This window comes from Gossypium hirsutum, chromosome D01, assembly GCF_007990345.1.
Source record: "Gossypium hirsutum isolate 1008001.06 chromosome D01, Gossypium_hirsutum_v2.1, whole genome shotgun sequence".
Taxonomy (NCBI): Eukaryota; Viridiplantae; Streptophyta; class Magnoliopsida; order Malvales; family Malvaceae; genus Gossypium; species Gossypium hirsutum.
The window spans coordinates 7,351,695-7,375,061 of NC_053437.1; the positions used below are offsets into that span (position 1 = coordinate 7,351,695).

Genomic DNA, 23,367 nt, shown 5'->3' on the forward strand with positions numbered 1-23,367 from the left:
TTGGGTTTAATGTTTTCATTTTGGTGTTTGGTTTTGTTTGGGCCATATTGGGCCCCAAGCAAAAATGGGCTTGTACACGTATTTATATTTTTATTCTTTAATAAATTGTTTTATTTCATATACTTGCTACAAGTAAGTATTACTGAAAATTATTAAAATATATAATTTTAAAAAATAAATTAATTTTAAATTATACTATAAGTAATTGATATTAGAATTTGATTTTATTTGTATGTGTGCAGTGTGCACTAATAATAGATAAATTAATTGTGATTTAAATTTATTGAAATTATTGAAATAACTACTAATTTTTAAAATTAATGTTAAAACATTAATTTCAAATTTTAGTTTTAATATTAAGTGGGTATTTTTTAACATTTCATATTTCAATTTTTTTTCTAATTTAAAATCAAATAACAATATTATTAATTAAAAAATGAATTCAAATTGTATCAAATATAATTAAATTAAACTTTATGAATCTTGTTCAAAATCAATTTATCTAAGTGGGAAGAGATTATCATAACATATTTTTCAATAAAACAACAATTGAGATTGAATCATATAATTGTATTATAAAAATATTATGGAATAAATTAAACACTAATTAGAAAACTTAAACTTTCTAAAAATAATTAAAATAAAATTATATTTAGAAAAAAAATTTAAAAATCTAAATTCCTTAAAAATTAAAATAAAATCTAATTTAAAAATAAATACTTAAATATTAGTAATATATTTAAATTTTCTACATTAATCTTTTTCTTCAATTGATTTCTTTTAGACAAATCTAATTTATCAATGCCAATAACCTTTTAATTTTTTTATGTGATTATGGAAATCACTATGATAATTGAATTCAACCAAATCACAAGACATGTTAGGTTTATAGAATCAAAAGTGTAAATAAATATTATATATGGATATAAAAAACAAAATTGAGAAAATAAAACCTATCATCCATTCTAAAAATAGTTTTGATCCCGTCACCTTTAAGCCTCGTTCAATGCCCATGGAGTTGCATGAATAATGTTGGTGTAATTTAAATGTTATTGTTTGAAAATACTTAATATTGAATGCTATTTATAATTGTAACTTTTAATTTTAATTAGGATATGGAGATGTCATTAATTTAACAATAAGTAATTAAAAATGATATCATTTACGGATCAAGAAATCATAGGAGGGATGGCTAGAAAATAATTAAACTAAAAAAAAAAGGAAAAAGAAAAAAGCTTATCAGCCTTTGTTGATAAGGAAAATTTGCCACAAACTTGAACAACTAGATTAATTTGTCTCATTCTAAGAACACACCTGGTTCGTTTGTGAAGTAAAAACACTTCCAAGATCCCCAGCACCTATGGTCAACAACCAAACCCCACAATCAGTCCTAATTCCTAGTTAACTTGAAATCAAAATATTGACAATGATTCGTTCAATCCATTCGTCACCTACCTTCAAAACCGAGCAACCCCCAACTATGGATCCGAACGAGATAGGTCACCACTCTCACAATTCGTTACTGACAAATCTGAAAGACCCAATAAGACAACAATTCACATCTTCATAGCTTAAAAGAATAGAAAAGCTTCCCTTAATTCACCAAACACAATCACCTTACCTACTAAACGAGTGACGACATAACCAGACCGCTCCTATGCTAACCGAATCGTTCTGGCCCTTAACCTTCAACAATGAAACAGTCGACCTATCACCAAAAATCCATGAACTAAATAACACCACAGTTACAAAACTTACAACCAACGCGCAAAGACAAAACGGAGATGACAAATTGCGGCAACAAGAATTTTAGAAGGAAATGGACTACTAGAAAAATCAAAGTAGGGAGAGAATGAAATTTTAGCAGTAGTCAACAACAAATAAAAAGATGAGAAAAGAAAGGCCAAGGGCACAATTCGTAGAGAGAATAATAGCTAGGTAAAAAAATAGAGGAAAAACAGTTGGCTGCAAAGGAGAGATAAGAATCGGCAAAGAAAATGAAGGGGAAGGATAAAAAGAGAAGATTCGACTAAGGGAGGAGGAGGAGGTTTGTTCACCTTTTTCTCTGAAAAGTAAAAATTTGGGAAGCAAAGAATTCCACTCAATCACCACTACCCCCTAAATCCCTTGATTAACTCCCCCTATCCCTAATTTCACTCCCCAACCGTCCACTACAATCCCCTCAACCACCAAATTCAAATCCCACTCAAACTCTTCAGAATTTCGGTCAAACTACAACACCCTCACGGCACAAGCAGTAAAAATAAATCCCATGTTTGCAGGACTTGAACTCCAAACCTTCTACTTAAGAACACTCCACTTAACCACCAAACCAGTAGACCCATTTTTACATATTTTACCAATATTTATTTATAAGCCTACTGACTAGAGATAGATGTTTAATCATTTAAAAACAAAAAATTTGACCATGCATTGCTTGAACTTAGAACCTCTCAAACACTCCCAGAACACATAACCATAAAAACTAATAGATATTTATTTTACAAACATACGAAAATAAATATATAAGGGATTTTTGGGGCATTACAAATTTTGAATAAATAATAATATATCTAATTAATTAACATAAATATCTAAGATTTTTATACACATTGATGGTCTCATTTAATGGAATAGGCTTAATTGCCTATTTAGTCCCTATTATTTTCTTTTAATCTATAATTAAACTTTTACACCTTATTCTATTTAGTCCTTTTTCCTAATTTCTCCTACTTAAACTAAATTCATCCAATTAAAACTTAATTGGACACATTACTAGACTCATAATTACTTCTAATAATTATTTACGGACTAGGTTTACTAAGACAGAGGCCCGATATTGTACTTGTTCGATGCCCGTGAATTTTGGATCATTACATCTTGTAGATAGACACTAATCTTAGTTGATGTAATTCAATCTATACCGATGGATTTGGGGGGAGATCAACTATAAATAGAAATCTTCTCCCTCATTTGTAATAATCTCTTTGTATTTCGTTCTTGAGTTAAAGAATACTTTTGAGAGCATTTACTCAAACACGTAGTGTGTGCTCTTTTTCTATGGCTTTTTTCTCTTTCGAGATTGCTTTTGTTTTGTTTTCGGTGACTTAAAGGATTTTAGAAAAAATTCTCACTTTTCAAGAGTTAGATTTGACTTAGGAAGATTTAAATCAAATAAATCACCTAAAACTACACAGTTTTCTAGACTAAAGTTCTAACCCCATGACAATAGTACAGAGGTCTCCATATTGCTTTTACCGTTACTTTTTATACAATTATAAAGTTATAAATTTATATAAAACTAGTTTTTAATAGTTGTGCGGTGCACATTAATATACGTATTTATATTTTTATTCTTTAATAAATTATTTTATTTCATATACTTACTACAAGTAATTATTACTGAAAATTATTAAAATATATATTTTTAAAAAATAAATAAATTTTAAATTATACTATAAGTAATTGATATTAGAATTTGATTTTACTTGTATGTGTGCACTAATAATAGATAAATTAATTGTGATTTAAATTTATTGAAATTATTGAAATAACTACTAATTTTTAAAATTAATGTTAAAACATTAATTTCAATTTTTATTTTTAATATTAAAAGGGTATTTTTTTAACATTTTATATTTCAAATATTCTTTTCTAATTTAAAATCAAATAACAATATTATTAATTAAAAAGTGAATTAAATGGTATCAAATTTAATTAAATTAAAAAGAGATTATCATAACATATTTTTCAATAAAACAACAATTGAGATTGAATCATATAATTGTATTATAAAAAGTATTATGGAATAAATTAAACACTAATTAGAAAACTTAAACTTTCTAAAAATAATTAAAATAAAATTATATTTAGAAAAAAAATTTAAAATCTAAATTCCTTAAAAAGTAAAATAAAATCTAATCTTAAAAAAATACTTAAATATTAGTAATATATTTAAATTTTCTATATTAATCTTTTTCTTCAATTGATTTTGTTTAGACAAATCTAATTTATCAATGCCAATAGCCTTTTTTCTTATGGAAATCACTATAATAATTGAATTCAACCAAATCACAAGACATGTTAGGTTTATGGCTTAAATTATAGAATCAAAAGTGTAAATAAATATTATATTGTATATGGATATAAAAAAACAAAATTGAGAAAATAAAACCTATATATCCATTTTAAAAATAGTTTTGATCCCGTCACCTTTAAGCCTCGTTTAATGCTCATGAAGTTGCATGAATAATGTTGATGTAATTTAAATGTTATTGTTTGAAAATACATAATATTGAATGTTATTTATAATTGTAACTTTTAATTTTATTTAGGATATGGAGATATCATTAATTTAATAATAAGTAATTAAAAATGATATCATTTACGGATCAAGAAATCATAGGAGGGATGGCTAGAAAATAATTAAACTTAAAAAAAGGAAAATGAAAAAAAGCTTAGCAGCCTTTGCTGATAAGGAAAATTTGCCACAAACATGAACAACTACATTAATTCGTCCCACTCTAAGATTGTAAAATTATAAGAGTCAAGGTTGCTCGTGACTAAATAAAGAAACTTGCTTAGATAAGAGTAGATAAGAATTGCAATAAACAAATTCTGAAATTTAGAACATTCAACATATATCATGTTGTTTCATTCCTTTGAAAGGATATTTTTATAAGAAATTAGAACATCCCCTAAGCATAGGTAATAAGTACATATATTAGTGGTTACATTCATGACCAAATACATGCATCTAATCTTATATACATGCATAATCACAAAGTGTATGTTTGTGTTATGGGGCTAGAGCTTTAGTCGGGCAAACTGCATTGCCTTATATTCATGCATCATATCAACATAAAGAACACTTGGATTCACACATATGTTGTCACGCTAATATCATTAAAACAATTTCATTTAAAAAAACAAATTGACAGTTTTTAAAAGATTAATAACCAAATTTAATTTAAAATAAAAAATAAAAACCAAATTAATAAATATATATAGATTTTAAGAAATAAATTTATCATAATACTTTTTATGTCTACAATTCTTTCATGGGTATGCTTATATTACTTTTTGTGTAGTGTCTTGTTTTACATAGTTTATAATTGTCCCAACGAATTTAATTTAGAATTTCTTTTTTTTTTTGTTTATACTGTGTGTTGTGTCAATTTATTTATTTATTTATTTAAAATGTTTCTTTTATGTTCTATATTTTTTTTTCATTTGTAAGCTATTATAAGATTATATATTTATTTATACATTAATAATTTTTCTTATGTAAAATTTTGTACGTTCACATATTTTTATCGTATTTATTTTATTTTCCATGACACGATATTTTTAATTATTTTTAATACTTTTATATCATGTTTTAATTCGACAATGTTCCTAGTTTTATCAAAATAATTCAATTTTATTCTAAATCCATCTATTTAACAATTGAGTTATTACAGATGTCATATATTTATACAATTATGCTGTTAAAAAACTTAATCCTATTTCATGAAGCATAGGGATCAGTAGGTACTTTCCAGTTCTTATAAATTATGGACCATATTATTTAACATTAAATTTATTTTTAAATATTTTAAAAATGGTGAATATAGGATCTTTGTACTAATAAAAAAATAAATAATATCCAATTATAATAACATTAATATTTATTTTTTATATGAATTTTTTTTTCATTTGCAGTTATACTTCCAACAACATACTTCATTTACAAAATAAAAAAAATTAAAAATATAATTTTATTAAACAATAAGTCTAACATTGATAGCTGGATTTCTAAGGGCAATTTACTAATAAAAGCCCATTTTTTGCAAAAATTACCGAAATGGGCCCATTATTTAATTATTTACCGGAATGGTCCATTTTTCGGCAAATCGCGTCCACGTCAGCGCGATGTTAGGGGATGCATCAGGAAATCGCGGCCACGTCAGCGCGAGATGCTGACATGGAAACAAATCGCTTCCTCAAGGACGCGATTTGCTATCACGTCAGCATCTCGCGCTGACATGGCCGCGATTTCCCCGCGCGTGAACAGTGCCCCAACGGTAAAAAAAAACTATAAATACCCCCACCCCTTTTTATTTTTTTACAAACTAATCCTCTCTCATATTTCCTCTCAATTTCCTCTAAATTTCCTTCTAAAATTCTCTCAAAACCATATTTAATTTCAATTTCCTCTCAATTTCCTTCCAAAATTCTCTCAAATCCATATTTAATTTCAATTTGCTTTCAATTTCCTTTTTTAAAATAATTTTAAAATTTTTTATATTTTTAAAAATCATAAAAATTTGTACAATTTCATCAATAGCCGAATCATTGACTCGTCTTGATAAGCATCACATATCGGTGGAACAAATGAAAATGGTAAGTGTTAAATTCAATTTTTAAATATTATTTAAGAAATTTTTATTTATGAATTTTTAGATAATTATTAATTTATTATTTGTTATAAAAATCTGTAGATCGGGTATTGGAATGCAATATCCGAAATATGCATGGTCCTCCATCACCGTTGGTAGAGAACTACCTGCGGGAAGCGGGTTTTTGGCACGTGGCGACTGTAGGCCGGGGATGCAAGTTGTACCCGAAACTAATTAGTGCGTTGATCGAGAAGCGGAGACCCGAGACGCACACATTCCATCTTCCATGAGGAGAGTGCACTATCACTCTAGAAGATGTAAGTCTGCAATTGGGATTGCCGGTGGAGGGGCACCCAGTCATCGGGTCTTGCCAATCTAGCAATTGGGAGGCGGTGTGCTACGAGCTTTTGGGCGCTATTCCGGATAAAATGGAGGGAGGTAAAATCGAGATGGGCTGGTTACCTGACACATTCACTGATCCGGATGAAGATTCAACCGAAATTGAAAGAATCCGATATGCTCGGGCATACATTCTTCAATTAATTGGAGGTTATCTGATGGCCGACACGTCACAGAGCCGCGTACATCTAAGATGGCTGCTGAAACTCGTTGATTTTAGAGCAGCCGGTGAACTCAGTTGGGGGTCTGCTGTCTTGGCAACATTGTATCAGGAGATGTGCGGGGCGAAGCGACTGAGGAGAGTGAAAATTGGAGGTTGTCTGTCACTACTGCAGTCATGAGCACGGTTTCGCTTTCCATTTCTACGTCCTCGAGTGGACCACCCATATACATTCCACTCATAACGAGGTAAATTTTATATTAGATTTTACAATTATTATGTAGATTTTTAAAAATAAAAGTATGCTAAAAATTTATTTAATTAAGTGGAACCATCCGGTAAGTTATTCTCGATTACCTAGCTCTCTTGAAGATATACGGCTTCTATTGGACCAACGGTCGAAAGCACAAGTGAGTATGAAATAAAATAGATATTTCCATACATTCGCTAGTCGATTAGTATTTAGTATTTAGTATTATTATGTATATAACTAATATTTCTATCATGTTCATATAGTTTGAATGGACACTATACGAGGATCCGGCAATTCGGGCAGTAATTCTGGAAGAGTTCTTACAAAATCCGAACGCCTGGCATGTGAAAGTCGTGTTGATCAACTACGCAACCGTGGAGCCGCACCAGTCAGACAGAGTGCTACGACAGTTTGGATGTAGACAACCGATTCCTGTGGATCCTGAGGAGTTCGACGATCAACACAAAGTCGACCTTCGGTAATTGAATACGGATTGACAGAGATACTGGTCCGAGTACATGGAAATATGGGAAGATTGGCATGAATATATACCTACTCGGGAACCAATCATCGTTCCGGAGTTAGCGTGCGTTCCAGAATACATGCCATGGTTTAGGATCCGTGGCAAGCCGTATTTACTGACGAAAAGGAGAGGTAGCGGCAAATACATGTCGAAAGGGAAAGGCGCGAGCCTCTAAATCCAAGACGACAAGACGACGAAGGTAGCCCCTCAACGAGGCCCAGACATTCACCCGACTCATCATCAGCTGCCATGCAATCACCAGGCCCAACGAGAGCACCGACACAGTCACCCAATGCAGCAGTTCAACCGATGATACCCACGCAACCGCCTTTTCATATGATGTCAGATGCGTTTCCTAGCCCTTATATGTATCCTAACCCTTATATGTATCCTTTTTCGAGTCCTATGGTAGGTTGGAGTCAAATGCCCGGTTCAACTCTATTTCTTATTATGCCGAGTGGACCGCCGATGTATAGGCCAGCGGTGCACGAGGGATCACAAGAGGGACCGTCGGGGAGCCCTCCTTTTTACCAATCCCCAGCAACGTATGGGTTTCAGACACTGTCGCCGTTCGTGATGCAAACACCTCCACATACACTATTCTTTGAAGGTGGATCATTGTCCCAAGTCTGACAACCAGATGCCGTACCGGAACAACCAGAATCCCCGTCGGAAGAACAACAATCGCCGCCGGAAGAACAACAACCGCCGCCGGAAGCTAGAGAAAGGAGGAATCCAGCGCGTAACCGTCGACGGCCGCCATGTGGCACTGAATCCCCTGGGCATAGACATTGATTAAATGTATTTAAAATTATTTGTATAAATATTTTGAATATTTTGATATTATTTGATGTAATAAAATAGAAGTTCATTTGATGTAATAAAATAAAAAAATTTTTGAGTTATTTTGATATTATTTGATGTAATAAAATAGAAGTTTATTTGATGTAATAAAATAGAAATTTTTGAATATTTTGAAAATTTTAATTATGTTATTTGAGAATTCTACTAACCATTAATAACCTAATTAAATTGAAAACCCTAACCTAATTAAATTGAAAACCCTAACCCTAATTAAATTGAAAACCCTAACCTAATTAAATTGAAAACTCTACCTTAATTAAATTGAAAACCCTAAACCTAATTAAATTGAAAACCCTAACCCTAATTAAATTGAAAACCCTAACCTAATTAAATTGAAAGCCCTAAACCTAATTAAATTGAAAACCCTAACTCTAATTAAATTGAAAACCCTAACCCTAATTAAATTGAAAACCCTAATCTAATTAAATTGAAAACCCTAACCCTAATTAAATTGAAAACCCTAACCTAATTAAATTGCCCTAACCCTTAACATTCACATAATGTTAGATTTGGAAAAATGTTTTTTCCTGGTACTAACAATTAATAATTTCATATAATTTGATAATTTTACTAACCATTAATACAATTTTTTGAGTTATTAATTTTACATTCACATAATGTTATATTTGGAAAAATGTTTTGACTGGTACTAACAATTAATAATTTTATATAATTTAATAATTTTACTAACCATTAATACAATTTATCAATTACTAATTTTACAAATATAATTTTGTTACAATTACATTCAACTATTGCGATTAGGGCATGATCGACTTGTATGGCCTGGATTCCTACACCATCCGCACAACTTCGTTTGACTGGCTGTTTCTCGGATATCCATATTGTTACGTATTCTAGTCGAGTAAGGTCGACCCTTTGGTTTACGACGTAATTCTCTATCCGGTAACAACTTAAAAGGAGCAAGAGATACAGGTGGCCACTTACGTTCATCTGGGACCGGTGGGAAAACGTGTCTCCATACGCTGTACATGTTTTCTAATTTGTACACTTCGTCCACATACCTCATCGGATCCAGACGGAGATCCTGACAAGCTGCAGTGACATGAGCGCATGGATAACGAAGTGCATCAAACATCCTACAGTCACAAGTCCTGTTTCGTAAGTGTACACGATATTGCTCGCCAACAACACCTTCGTGTTGTCTGTCAAACTCTGTCACGCGAAACCATAAATTGCCTCGATCGTGACACACTGTGTACATGGTGTTTGCCCTCGCCTTGGCCTTGTTAATTTCTTGAACTACCTTACTGCACCATACATGGCCTCCCTGCATCTGGCCTACATAACTTGCTGCTCGCTTTGGAAATAGTGCCGCCAAACGAAAATATGTCTCTCGCACAACCGATGTTATCGGTAGATAGCGCGTTCCTTTAAGAACAGAATTTATGCATTCAGCCAGGTTCGACGTCATATGGCCATATCGTAGGCCTTTGTCGTATGCTTGTGCCCACTGTTCGAAACGTATGTTACAAAGGTAGTCCTCCCCTTCTACGTTAATTAAACGTAAAATTACCAACATCTCGTGAAAACGGTCTTTATTTATTTCATACCCTGCCAATATAAGATCATAGCGAATAATTTATACCACTTCTACCAATAAAACTAATTCAAATTGACAAACAAAATAACACATATATAGATTAAATACTCATGTTGGACACTTGTCGTCGTTCGCTCTTAGATGTATATTTCCTGTAGTAGTTCGAAGCAATGTGTCTTAGGCAATATCTATGGTGTGTGCGCTGCCATAAGCTTCTCTGTCGATCAAATGCAGCTAGTATACCGGCGCCCCGATCTGAAATAACACAGATATCATGTTGGGGGCACACATGCCTCCTTAACCTAGACAGAAAGAAATTCCAGTCATCAGACGACTCCCCTAGTGTTATTGCAAATGCAATTGGAAGAATTCTCCCACCGCCATCCTATGCCACTGCAAGCAATAACCGATGAGTATACCTACCGAACATAAAGGTACCGTCAATTTGTACTAACGGCTTGCAGTATGGAAATGCGTCTCGGCATTGCTTAAAGGTCCAAAATAGGCGTTTGAACACTTTTCGTCCACGTAGCAATCGGTCATTGTAGTTCGCATCTTCCGTTTCAAGGTCTATGATGGCACCTGGGACGTATCTCTCTAGCACCTGACACCACTGCCATATTTCATTATATGAGGCGTCCCACCCACTATGCATCTTCTCCAACGCCTTTTGCTTAGCTATCCAAGCCTTGCGGTAAGAGGGCGTGTACCCCATTTGGCAACGGATACTGGCAATTAACACCGGCACTGAAGTCCTGGGATCTACTTTTACCGTGGGCAGTATCAAGCTAGCTAACATAGCTAAATCCATCTTGGGATGATCTTGTAAAACACCTATTAACGGAGTACATTAAATAAGGCAACATTACATAATAAAAGTATTATTCAGATACCGTAAATACTGTATCTGCAGCACATGTATGTGGACCTTTGTACTTTTTTATCTCCCACAACCCTGTCCTTTTCCTTAACGAGACGTAGATTTTCCATGAACATGTGCTGTCTTGCACCACACACTTCGCCTCGAACTTATCAGATTTAGATTTAACGACGTGGTAGTTAACGCCGTTTTTGATGCTATGTTGTTTCAAAGCACCAATAAAACTATCCTTGTTGGTAAACTGATTACCAACTTCAAATTCACCGGAATCTACCCTCGAACTTGTACGACCACGCAACCGGTGTGGTAGATCTGGAAACTCTAGTGCATCATCTGCAGACAGATCGACATTATGCAAGTGGGTTGGAGGTGAGTATGCTTTGAATCGTGGATTTTCTTCTTCGTCTGAACTCCTTTCACCATCTTCAGGTTCTGTTGAAATAGGCTCCGGTTCAGAAAATAAGCCAACTTCTACACCATCTGGCCCGGGCTCTCGAGGTGGATCCACATCGGAGTCATCTTCTAACCCACAATCATCTACATTGTACGAGGTCCCCTCACCGATTGACGTCATAGGGAGTATGTCATCCCTTCTTCTCGACATTTGATAACGTCCCCAATTGGATGGAGATTGCCACCCACTAGAACTTGATGTCGTTCCCCGGTACGTATTTCCAGCATCAAATGTCGAGCCACCGACGTACATGTCTCATCCACTGACAGAGTGTCTTGTAGGGGATGTGCATTCGACACTGCTACCGAAAATGGGCTATTCCGTATTTTATAACCCGCTAATCGAGTGTTGGCCAGGGGTCATGTATATATCTCGAACACCGGTCGTAGGTACATCAGTTGGCGATGTAAATTGTACATATAACTCAATATAAGGTGCTCTACTAGCAAGATGAGTCTGCACCATTGCCTCCAAGCTACGAGCACCTTTTATGTCGAACGAGTCATATGTCATCGTATCAACAGAAGAACAAAATCGATACGTGATTGACAGAAATTTCATTGGCGTCGTTCCGAAAATTTTACGCCTAATTCTTTTACGAAGTTCTATCAAATCTATGTTCTGGTTAAAAATCAGTCGCACCGTATTCTCCGACAAAAAAACAACACCATTCTCGGTGTGGCAAACCTCACCATCGTAGTAAATAACAGCACTAATACGTTCACTCATATTTGAAACTCTAACCTTCTTAGCCTCACTATATTGAGAGGAAATTGAAATTAAATATGGATTTGAGAGAATTTTGGAAGGAAATTTAGAGGAAATTGAGAGGAAATATGAGAGAGGATTAGTTTGTGAAAAAATAAAAAGGGGTGTGGGGGTATTTATAGTTTTTTTGACCGTTGGGGGGCAACGGTCAAATTTTTGACCGTTGGGGCACTGTTCACGCGCGGGGAAATCGCAGCCACGTCAACGCGAGATGCTGACGTGGCAGCAAATCGCGTCCTTGAGGAAGCGATTTGTTTCCATGTCAACATCTCGCGCTGATGTGGCCACGATTTGCCGGAAAATGGACCATTCCGATAAATAATTAAATAATGGGCCCATTTCGATAATTTTTGCAAAAAATGGGCTTTTTTGTGTAAATTGTTCGATTTCTAAAGCTGCAGTTTTTGACATTGAATGAAACTCAAACAGAGAAAAATACATCTTACAGGAAAAGGAAAGAAAAAATAGATGATGTACAACTAAGGAAAGAAACTGACAGAGGGTGGCCTTACATCATGATAAGGATGATGGGCACCCAAACCGTAAGCTTTACTACAAAACGCCAAAAATACAGGGAGTAAAATCAAAACTCTTGACAAAAGGGAATGGAATTGGCGATGGAAACACAAAACAGAGAGTAAAGTCAAAACTCTTGACAAAAGGGACGATGGAATTGGCGATGGAAACATAAAATAGAATAGCAACACCTTAAGTCCCCTGCATCATTCTCTCAACATAAACCAAAGGATTAAGTCTCCATTAGAATAAGTTTTATTTGTTTATGCTCGTTTATTTATTTTGATAAATCAACATAAACAACAACCCAACTGTTCATTTACAACCTTAGCTTCAAGCAATTAAACGATAAGTCGACTTTACAAGTAAACGATTAGCCCTAGGCAACGAAAGGCCGAACTTCTCGGTCATGTCGAGTTCATTAGGCAACATCCCACCAGGCAACTCCCAATCAAAGCAATGGGCTAATTGAGCTAAAATAATACGCATGTTGACTAGAGCTAACTGCATTCCGGGACATCCTCTACGACCGGTTCCGAACGGAATGAGTTCGAAATCATGCCCTCGAAGGTCTATCTTCCTATCCTTGAATCTTTCTGGAAAGAACTCTTCAGCATTGCTCGACCATATCTTGGGGTTTCGCCCCATGGACCAAGTGTTCACCAAAAGCCGCGACTTCTTAGGTATGAAATACCCATTAACGGTGACATCTTCGGTCGACTCGTGCGGGATTAACAACGGCGCCACAGGATGCAACCTGAAACTCTCTTTGATGACCATATCCAAATAGGCAAGTTTCGGTAGGTCCGACTCTTCTACCATTCTATTCCTTCCGACAACAATTTCTAGCTCTTTCTGGAGAGCAACCATGACTCGAGGATGCTTTAGCAGTTCTGTAAATGTCCACTCAATGGTCGTGGATGTAGTGTCGAAGGAAGCTGCCACCATGTCCACCATTATAGCCTTGATGTTTTCTCTACCAAAGATGTATGGTTGATCTTCATCGTTAGGGTTTATGGGTGTATCCAACATCGAAACCATCAGTTGAAAGAAACTTCTATAAGGTTTTTGGTCATCCATGTTAATCCCTTGTTGGTATTCATCTATCATTTTGTCAAAAAATTCGTGAAGGCCACTGCTCGCCTTCTTAAGCCTTCTTGTATATCCCTGCAGCGTAAAGATAGATATGATAGAATCAATTTTATATTGGTTGTATTCTTCATTATAATTATTCTTTGTGAAAAATCAACTAGTCATTCAATCAAATATTAAGATTTTCGAGTTCCACTCTGCATCTAGTAAGATTACCATAACACAATTTATTATGCTTTAAAATTGGTATTATTATTAGTACAAAAAAATAAATAAATTATGAAAAAGAAAAATAGTACATAAAAAAACAGGATATAAGGAGAAAAAAAAACGTTACCTGAAGATCAAGTGGAGCAAGGAAAGGCACATAATCCGAGAGATTGAAAACCCCAGATAAGTGCAGGGCCTCATCAACCAGCGGCTTAAAATCGATTTTATCATCCATGGACCACCCGAATAACACTTTCGACATCATTTCTTCAAGAACCTTAGCCACCGCCAGGCTAAGGTTTATTGTTTCACCCACCGCCGCTACCTTCCTCACTGATTCAACCAATAACCCCACCTCCGCCTTCCTTATCGAGGCAAAACATTCAACTTCGGAAGCACTGAGGAAATGCAAAATACACCATTTCCGTACAGTTCGCCAGTAAGAACCGTACTGGGTAAAAGCCAAGGCCTTGCCACCATATGTGAAGTATTTCGCGGATTGGACTTTAGGCCTGGAAGCAAAAACGACGTCATGGACCTTGAGGAACAGTTCAGCGGCTTCGGGTGATGATACCACGATGGTTGGTACTTTGCCTAGCATTATCGACATGATGGGTCCATATTTTTTGGCGAGATAGTGAAGACTTTGGTGTGGGAGGTTCCCTAGCATGTGGATGTTACCTATGATGGGAAGAGGGGCAGGACCGGGTGGAAGTTTCCAGCCATTTTTGTTGCGGTTTGGTGAGCTGAAGAAGTAGATAAAGGAACAGAGAGTTCCAAGGAGGACGAAGAGTAAGGTTAATGTTGAAGAAGACATTTGGGAGGGAAGCCAATCACAATAGCTGATAGCCATTGGGGATTGATTGACTGAGTACTTGTAGATGGAAGCAACCGATGGCAGCTGCAAGTCGGGAGAATTCGCCAAATATGTCGATTTTAACAAAAACTACGGAGTTCGACCCCCCCTTTTTTCTTTTTTCTTTTTTAATGTAAGGAAATAAGTATAGGTAAAAGCTTTGCGGGCTTAATTTGCCAGTTGAATTACTTACCATGGTAAGAAAATATTATTATAATTTTTATTTTAATGAATATTAATTTTAAGTTGTTAATGTTATTATATTTTTTTTATTTTTTTATGTTTATATAATCAAGATGAAGATTAAATTATTGAAATTTATATACACACAATTTAAGTGCAAGAGCACCGTGTGTTATTGAACAATACTTGAAAGAGACGAGTTTCTTACACGTGTCTCATATGCTCAACGAGGCTAAATTGGAGTCTGCACTTATCAGTGCTTTGCTAGAGAGATGAAGATCCAAAACACATACATTTCATCTATCATGTAGTGAGTGTACGATTACATTTAAGGATGTATCATTACAACTCGATCTGCCAATTGATGAGGCAGTCATTACAGGAGTGGTGCACATTGGGGATTGGAGACCAATTTTCCACCAATTATTAGGCAAGGTGTCAGACAAGTTTAGTGGTAATCAAATATATATGAAATGGTTAGAAGATAATTTCTCGCATCACAAAACTCTTCTAGTGCAGTTGAAAGACAACAATTAACTCGGGCATTTATACCTTCTAATGCCATATAAATCTCAAAATTTGGTACATTTAAGGGAACTCCTATAACTATTCGACCTAAAAGAAACTAGGCAACTCAACTGGGGATCAATTGTCTTGGCTACATTGTATCGAAATTTGTGTCGGACAATAGAAGCACAAAAATTAAAATTGGTGGTTGTATATTCCTTCAATCATGGGTATAGTATCGCTTACCATTTTTACATCCCGAGAAAACTCCCATTATCAATTATTACTCGTAATAAGGTAACATTCATTTAATAATATAGTTATCATATTATCTTTGTCAAAACCATTTTTTAACAAAAATTAATTGTCGACTTAAAAACAACAATTGGAGTCGCCACCAATTTTTTATTAAGGTGTGATCGTTTCACCTTGAAAACGATTTAAGGTCTACGAATTTTGAGAAAATAGGTTCGGGAGTTTGTTACGCACGAGGAAGGGTTAGCACCCTCGTAACGCCCAAAATAGGTACCGAATTGATTGTTTAATGTCTTGGTGTCGAAAATTTGAAAAGATTTTAAAAGAAAACTTTTTAACTTGAATGAATTAAAATAATAAAACATTCTTATTTTAAAGAAATAAATCATCACACCCAGTGAGTTAGGGCACAACATTTTTAATTTTCAAAATTAAGCTTGTCTTTTGATTTAAAACTCATGCATTTAAATTTCAAAAGGATATTTGATTATTTGGGTTAAAAGAAAAAAATCGAAACCCAGTAAGTTAGGGCACGATCACTCGAATTTCCCAAATACAGAATATTGCCTTTATTATTTTTAGAGAAATCCTCATCTCGAGAAAACAATGTGTCATATCCAATGCGTTAGGACACAACGTATTGATTTCCCGATAATGAGCTTTTATGTTTTTTTTTATTAAAGAGCACTCCTGATTATTTAGATTCAACGAAGAAAATTGGAACCCAATACATTAGGGCTCAATCCTCTCGAAGATCCCAAATATCGAATATTGCCTTATTTTGAAAGCCTTTGAACAAAAATAGTTTTAATGCCTTGATAAAACCAAATATATTTTCTTTTTTAAAAAATGATAAAATGTTAATATACACCATAAAACAAATACTTTAATATGAATTATATATGTATATGTATTTACAAAATATGTACATATATATAAGTACAATATATAAGTAAATTTGAAAATATGTATATGCATATATTAAAACACACACATATATATAAGTATACATATAAAAAAGAAAAGGAATGAAATATATATAAAACAAAAAAATTATAATAATTTCTAAAAAATATGTATATATATTATAAAAAATACATGTATATGTGCATGGATTATAAAATAAGGAAAATGTATATGTATTATAAAATATAAATGTATATATATTACATATAACGTATATACGTGTATTATAAAAAGTATGTACGAATGCAATGGTTATAATAATAAATACCATAGTAATCATATTATACAATAATAAGAGTAATAATAAAAATAACTAAATAATGAACAAGGGACTGAATCGAAACTAAACAAAATTTTAGGGTCGAAATTAAAAAATAAAAAAATGGAAAAGGACTAGATCATATTGCGCATGGAATGAGGAGGACCAAATAGGGAAATATTCCCACGCCGGTCAAATGGCACTGTTCCAGTGGGGCGCATGTATATGGTCTATGGACCAAATTAAGACAGAAGGAAAAAAGGTGGCCAAAATTTAAAAAAAAAACATGAAATAAATGCATTATAGTCGAATAAAAAAATAGGGGACTAATCGTGCAAATTCCCCTTCCATACTAAAACGAGCGGATCTAGCGGGTCGAGTCGTCGGGTTTTGGCCTATACGGCGTCGTTTTGGGGCCACTGAAACAGGCCTAAACGACACCGTTTTGCAGTCATTATAAAACCAAAATTTCTTAAAAAAACTCATTTTTCTTTCCCGTTTTGACACAAAATAGCAGAGAAACCCTCTACTAGGGTTTCGTTTTCTATGCCGCCGCCGACAAGGCCTTCCCACGGTCTCAGTCGCCGACCTAGTCTCCGATCGCGACGGAGAAAGGAACAGAACGCGACAATACCAGGTAAGTCTCTCTCCTCCCTCTTTTTTAAAAGAAAAAAAAAGACAAAGAGGAAAAAACCTCGAAAGAAAATCGAAAAGAACGCAAAAAAAGAAAAAGAAAAAGAAAATAAATGAGACGATTAACAAAGACGCAGTTCACCTTTATTTTTTGTTATAACTTTCCTTTATTTTCCTTATCTGTTTGAGAATCTTTCTTTTTTTTAATGCAAAAACAAATCGGCCTTTTTATAGCCCGGGGAAAAAAAATACAATTCCTTTAATTGACACTATTTTCTTTTTGTTTGACTCTTTTAGTCCGTTTTTACAGGTGATCGTGGGGGATACGGCGCACATGGAGAGGCCGATTCCGAATCTTGCGGCGGCTGGGGTCTGCTGGAGGCCGTATGCTGTTAGGGTTTCCCGACCCTTTCTCTGCCATTGGTTTCGGGCTTGGGTTAGTTGGGTTTTAGGTTTAGGGTTATTGGGCTTGTAAAAAAACTGGACTGCCTATTTTTGTTTTGTATGGGCCCGAGCCAATTCGGCCTATTACAATCTTTTTTTCATTATTATATTTTTGGAATAACATATTATTTGAACAGATGGAAAAATGTGGGTATACCAAACAAGCTTGAAGATATTTGGTTATTGTTAAATCAATGGTTAAAAGTTGAGGTCAGTTTTTGAATTTTTTTTAATTACATAATAATTATGTAAGGATTTGAAATTTAATATTAGGTATGTATGAAATTTAGAATTTCATATTATAATTTAGATGGATGTTATACTCTGATCCGAGAATTGAAGAATGCATCCCGTCTAAATTTTTTACGAATCGTAATATCTTGCATGTCAAAGTGTCATTAATAGTTTTTGCATTGTCTATTTTTAATAAATATATTTGAAGTAATTTTTTTAATATATTCTATTTGAACTTTTTTATATTTAAAAAAAATATACATACTTTTCATATATTTTTTTAAGAACTAGGACCAAATTAATAGAATATATAAACATTGATGGTTTAATTTGTTACTATATCAATCAAAATTATGTACAATTGATGGAAAATATTATTTTCCGTGATTAATTGTCCTTAGTTGCTCACTTTGAAAATGAACAATGATTAAATAGCTTTGTTGTTTTCAGTAGGACCAATTTGCTTAATATCAAAATTGAGAGAAACTAAAAAGGAAATTTTACCTAAATCTGCTCGTCTATATGGGAAGGCTTTCCTTCTTTTAGCTACAATTGTATTTATTAATTCATAGATTTGTCGGGATAACAAAAAAATGATAAACAATTATAATGAGACAATGGCCATTACTTGCAGAGACCACTGGATCAATCACAAATGCCGACACCTAAAATCATTTAGTTATTTTGGATAAATCTAACGTGATGTAAAGTATATATATTTATAAAAACTATATGAATTTATTTACATTGATAACATAAACAAGAACTCAAATGTTCATTTACAACCTTAACTTTAAGCAATTAAACGATAAGTAGGTTTTGCTTATTAGCCCTCGGTATTGAAAGGCCGGACTTCTCAGTCATGTCGAGTTTATTAGGCAACATTCTATTAGGCAACTCCTAATCAAAACAATGGACTAATTAAGCTAAAATTAGACGGATGCTGGTTAGGCCTAATTGCATTCCAGGGCATGCTCTGTGACCAGTTCCGAAATCATGCCCTCGAAGGTCTATCTTGCTATCCTTGAATCTTTCTGGAAAGAACTCTTTGACATTGCCCGACCATAGCTTCGGGTTTCGCCCCATGGACCAAGTGTCCACCAAAAGCCGTGACTTCTTAGGTATATCCATTAACGGTGACATCTTCGGTCGACTCGTGCGGGACTAACAACAGCGCCACAGGATGCAACCTGAAACTCTCTTTGATGACCATATCCAAATAAGCAAGTTTCGGTAGGTTCGACTCTTGTACCATTCTATTCCTTCCGACAACACTTTCTAGCTCTTTCTGGAGAGCAACCATGTCTCAAGGATGCCGTAGAAGTTCTGAAAGTGTTCACTCAATGGCTGTGGTTATAGTGTCAAAGGAAGCTACCACCATGTCCAGCATTATCGCCTTGATGTTTTCTCTACCAACGATGTAGTGTTGATCTTCATCGTTAGGGTTCATGGGTGTACCCAACAAGGAAACCATCACTTGAAAGAAACCTGTATAAGGTTTTTGTTCATCCATGTTAGTCCCTTGTTGGTATTCATTTATCATTTTATCAAAAAATTCGTGAAGGCCACTGCTCGCCTTCTTAATCCTTCTTGCATATCCCTGCAGCGGAAAGATAGATATGACAGAATCAGTTTTATATTAATTTTATTCTTCATTATAATTATTCTTTGTGAAAAAACTAACTAGTCATTCAATCAAATATTAAGACTTCCAAATTCCACACTGCATCTAATAAGATTACTATAACACAACTTATTATACTTTAAAATTGTATTATTATTAGTACGAAAAAATAAATAAATTATGAAAAAGAAAATAGTACATAAAAAACACAGGCTATAAGGAAAAAAAAGATGTTACCCGAAGATGAAGTGGATCAAAGAAAGACGCATAATCCGAGAGATTGAAAACCCTAGCTAGATAAGTGCATTCCCTCATCAACCAGCGGCTTAAAATCGATTTTATCATCCTGGTGAAAATTTTGTCGAGGTGACATTAAAAATGGATGAGATGCAATCACAATTTCAACATGGATTGTATATAATAATAATAAAAACAAATTTGAACTTTTTTTCCATGAATCGAAAATTCTCAAACATTGCGTCTACTTTGTGTTTTTGTATAAGAAAAACCATGAAAATCAATTTAGCTTTTTGTTTTTAGGTTTTTTTTATGCCATTTGTAACTAAACTTTATATAATTAACATTAAAAATGTGTGTTTTCTTAATTCTATTTCCTTCAACTCCTATTTTTCTACTTCAATTTCTAATTTAAAAATGTGTTAACTGTGCTTTAAAAAATTATTATGTGTATTTTTTAATATTTTATTATACGATATTTATCAACATTTTAATTTTTATAATAATGTACCAAATTTTTTTTCTTATAAATAAACATATTGTAATAAACCTTGAAAGGTTGAGACGACTTTTAAAACACATGAAAGATTGAAGCCTAAGAGAAAATAAAATGAACTTTTTGATACAGCACACAGGGATGGTAGTAAACTTCAACCAAAGTTATGCCTTTATTTTAATATTTACACTTCCTTGTTGATAAATGGTGCAAGAGCAAGTCTAATATATTGAAGATAGCTGGTTGTCTATATGTGGACCTAAATCAATGTGACTTTTGGCTAATATATATTGAAAATAGGTGGTAGTTGAGTACTTGAGTGTCGATTTCTATATGTAGACCTAAATCAATGTGACTTTTATGGCTAATATTGAAGATAGGTGGTAGTTGAATCAATGTGCCATTAAGAGGGTTTTTTTACTAAAATATTATAAAAGAAAATAAAAATAACCAAAATATTATTTTTTTTATTTACAAAAATATACAAAAAAAAATAGAAAAAAAAACTGCAGCCGATTTGACAATACCCTAGAGGAGGGTATCTGATTGGCGGCACCAAAGGTGCCTAACTGATTGGCGACACCGATGGTGCCATTCCCATGGGCGACACCGATGGTGCCATTCCCATGGGCGACACCGATGGTGCCATTCCAATGGGCGGCACTAGTGGTGCCCATATAATGGTCCCCATTCGGCTAGTGGGTTAGGATACAATGTCTCAAATTCCCGATATGCGAATGAATGCCAAAATTTACTTATTTAAAAGATATTTGGCTATCTCGGATTTAAAAAGGAGATCACGACTAGTAAGTTTGGACACGATCTTTTTTAATTCCCGAGATCGTTTAAAACTTGAGTTTGAAAAGATTTGTGTATTTATATTTATTGTGAAAATCGAAACTCAATAAGTTAGGGTACGATCTTCTCAAATTTTAAAATACAAAATTTTGTTTATTTTGAAACCATATTAAATAAAATTAATTTAGCATGAAATGGTAGGAATAAATACAATATTAACTTGTAAAACAAAATGATGATGATGATACAAGCACAAATAATATAAGCAATAATCAAAGAGAGATAAAATACATAAAAAAAACAAGTATATGAAATAATAAATAAATAAAAAATTAAAGCATTTCGTAAAAATAATAACAAACACATGACTAAATAAATAAATAAATACCGAATAGTACAAAAATAATAATACAAATAGTAGGAGATAAATTATTTATGTATGTATATAAATATTTAAATTATAAATTATAAAGTGAGTGAATATATATATATATGTATATAAAAATGAATATATAAGGGTACGTATATATATAGATAGATCATAAAAATATGAATATTATATATATATATAATATGAAAACGCGTATATGTATGTATATAACAAAGATTCCAAATAAAAAAATAAATGAACAACTTAATAATAACAATAATAATATTATTTTATAGAAAAAAAAGAAAAATAAAAAATGGCGAAAGGATTAAATTAAACTTTGAAACAAGAGTCGGGGTTTAAAATCGCAAATACATAAAATGGGTTTATAAGGTACCGAAATAAAACGTGCTTAAAGCACGAGGGATCTGTTGGGAAATATTCCCTTACACTGAAACGCTGCGTTTCGACCGAGGGGGGGCATGGTCTTAGGACCAAATCGAAAAACAAACTAAATTCACGGGCCAAATAATGAATAACCAAAAAGGATCAGATCGGCTACGGCGCAAAAGCGAAGGGGGCTACTGCGCAAATATCCCCCTAAAGCTAGACGTGCAGACCCTCCGGGTCGGATCGGGTCGACGCGTGGGCCTGGGGGCCAAAAACGGCGTCGTTTTCTATTGCTATTTAAACACCCTTTTTTTATTTTTTCATTTTAGCAACAGTTTTTTTAAATTTCAAAAACATTCCCTTTTCTCTCAAAAACCCAACCCTTGGGTCCTCTTAGCGCCGCCGTTGCGCTTGCCACACCGGCACCACCTCCGACGGCCGACGAAGCACCAGATGGGCGATTGAAACTCCGTAACGGTGAGTTTCTCCTCTTTTTCTTTATGTATTTTATTTTCGTATTTTTTAGAAAAAAATAGATTAAAAAATATAAAAAGATAAAATAAAGAAATAAAGAAAAATCAATCCTAAAGAAAGTAACCTTTTTGTATTTCTGATGTTTTTTGCAAAATCGGGGGCCCCCTTTATAATGGTTTTTCAATCGGTTTTGAACCAAAAATGATGCCCCATTTTCGTTTCTTACAAATCGACTTTATAGCCAAAAGAAAATAAAAAATTTGGTCTTGTCTCCTTTTGCTTCTGCTTGTGTTGCGTGTTTACAGGGTGATGGACTAGTGGCGCGACGTCAGAGGCAGGTGCGGATGGGACGTAGCGAACGGCGATGGCAGAGGGGTGGGTACTGTAGAGGTGTACGGCGCACATAGGGGAAACTAGGGTTCTGAAACCCTAGTTTTTCATTGGGTTTTGGCTATATTTGGGCCTATTGTTTGTATTTGGGCTGGTCCAATTAATTTTGTAATGTAATTGGGCCGTTTGGGCTGAAGTTTGTTTTGCTGGTAGGGCCCGGGTGAAATTGGGCTTCTACAGCTGCCCCT

The 23,367-nt window shown here is 33.9% G+C and overlaps 2 protein-coding genes and 2 long non-coding RNA genes across 4 annotated transcripts; 1 reads left to right on the forward strand and 3 right to left on the reverse strand.

Annotated features, from left to right (window-relative positions):
- Positions 1 to 1,143: 1,143 nt before the first annotated feature.
- On the reverse strand, positions 1,144 to 2,453 carry LOC107917140 (uncharacterized). The gene is made up of 3 exons (XR_001689718.2): positions 1,622 to 2,453; positions 1,456 to 1,531; positions 1,144 to 1,358 (listed from the first exon to the last, which is right to left on the reverse strand). It is a non-coding gene; the product is annotated as an uncharacterized lncRNA (long non-coding RNA).
- Positions 2,454 to 12,981: 10,528 nt separating this feature from the next.
- Positions 12,982 to 15,100, reverse strand: LOC107917048 (cytochrome P450 CYP736A12). Its single transcript, XM_016846438.2, has 2 exons — positions 14,191 to 15,100; positions 12,982 to 13,928 (listed from the first exon to the last, which is right to left on the reverse strand). The coding sequence occupies exons 1-2, from the start codon at positions 14,914 to 14,916 to the stop codon at positions 13,095 to 13,097; spliced, it is 1,560 nt and encodes a 519-aa protein (XP_016701927.1). The 5' UTR covers positions 14,917 to 15,100; the 3' UTR covers positions 12,982 to 13,094.
- A 2,495-nt stretch (positions 15,101 to 17,595) lies between these two features.
- Positions 17,596 to 18,236, forward strand: LOC107917693 (uncharacterized). Its single transcript, XR_001689801.2, has 2 exons — positions 17,596 to 17,726; positions 18,033 to 18,236. It is a non-coding gene; the product is annotated as an uncharacterized lncRNA (long non-coding RNA).
- Positions 18,237 to 19,100: 864 nt separating this feature from the next.
- On the reverse strand, positions 19,101 to 20,939 carry LOC107917635 (cytochrome P450 71AU50). Its single transcript, XM_016846943.2, has 2 exons — positions 20,262 to 20,939; positions 19,101 to 20,000 (listed from the first exon to the last, which is right to left on the reverse strand). Exons 1-2 carry the CDS (start codon positions 20,367 to 20,369, stop codon positions 19,737 to 19,739), a joined length of 372 nt encoding a protein of 123 aa, XP_016702432.1. The 5' UTR covers positions 20,370 to 20,939; the 3' UTR covers positions 19,101 to 19,736.
- Positions 20,940 to 23,367: the final 2,428 nt, after the last annotated feature.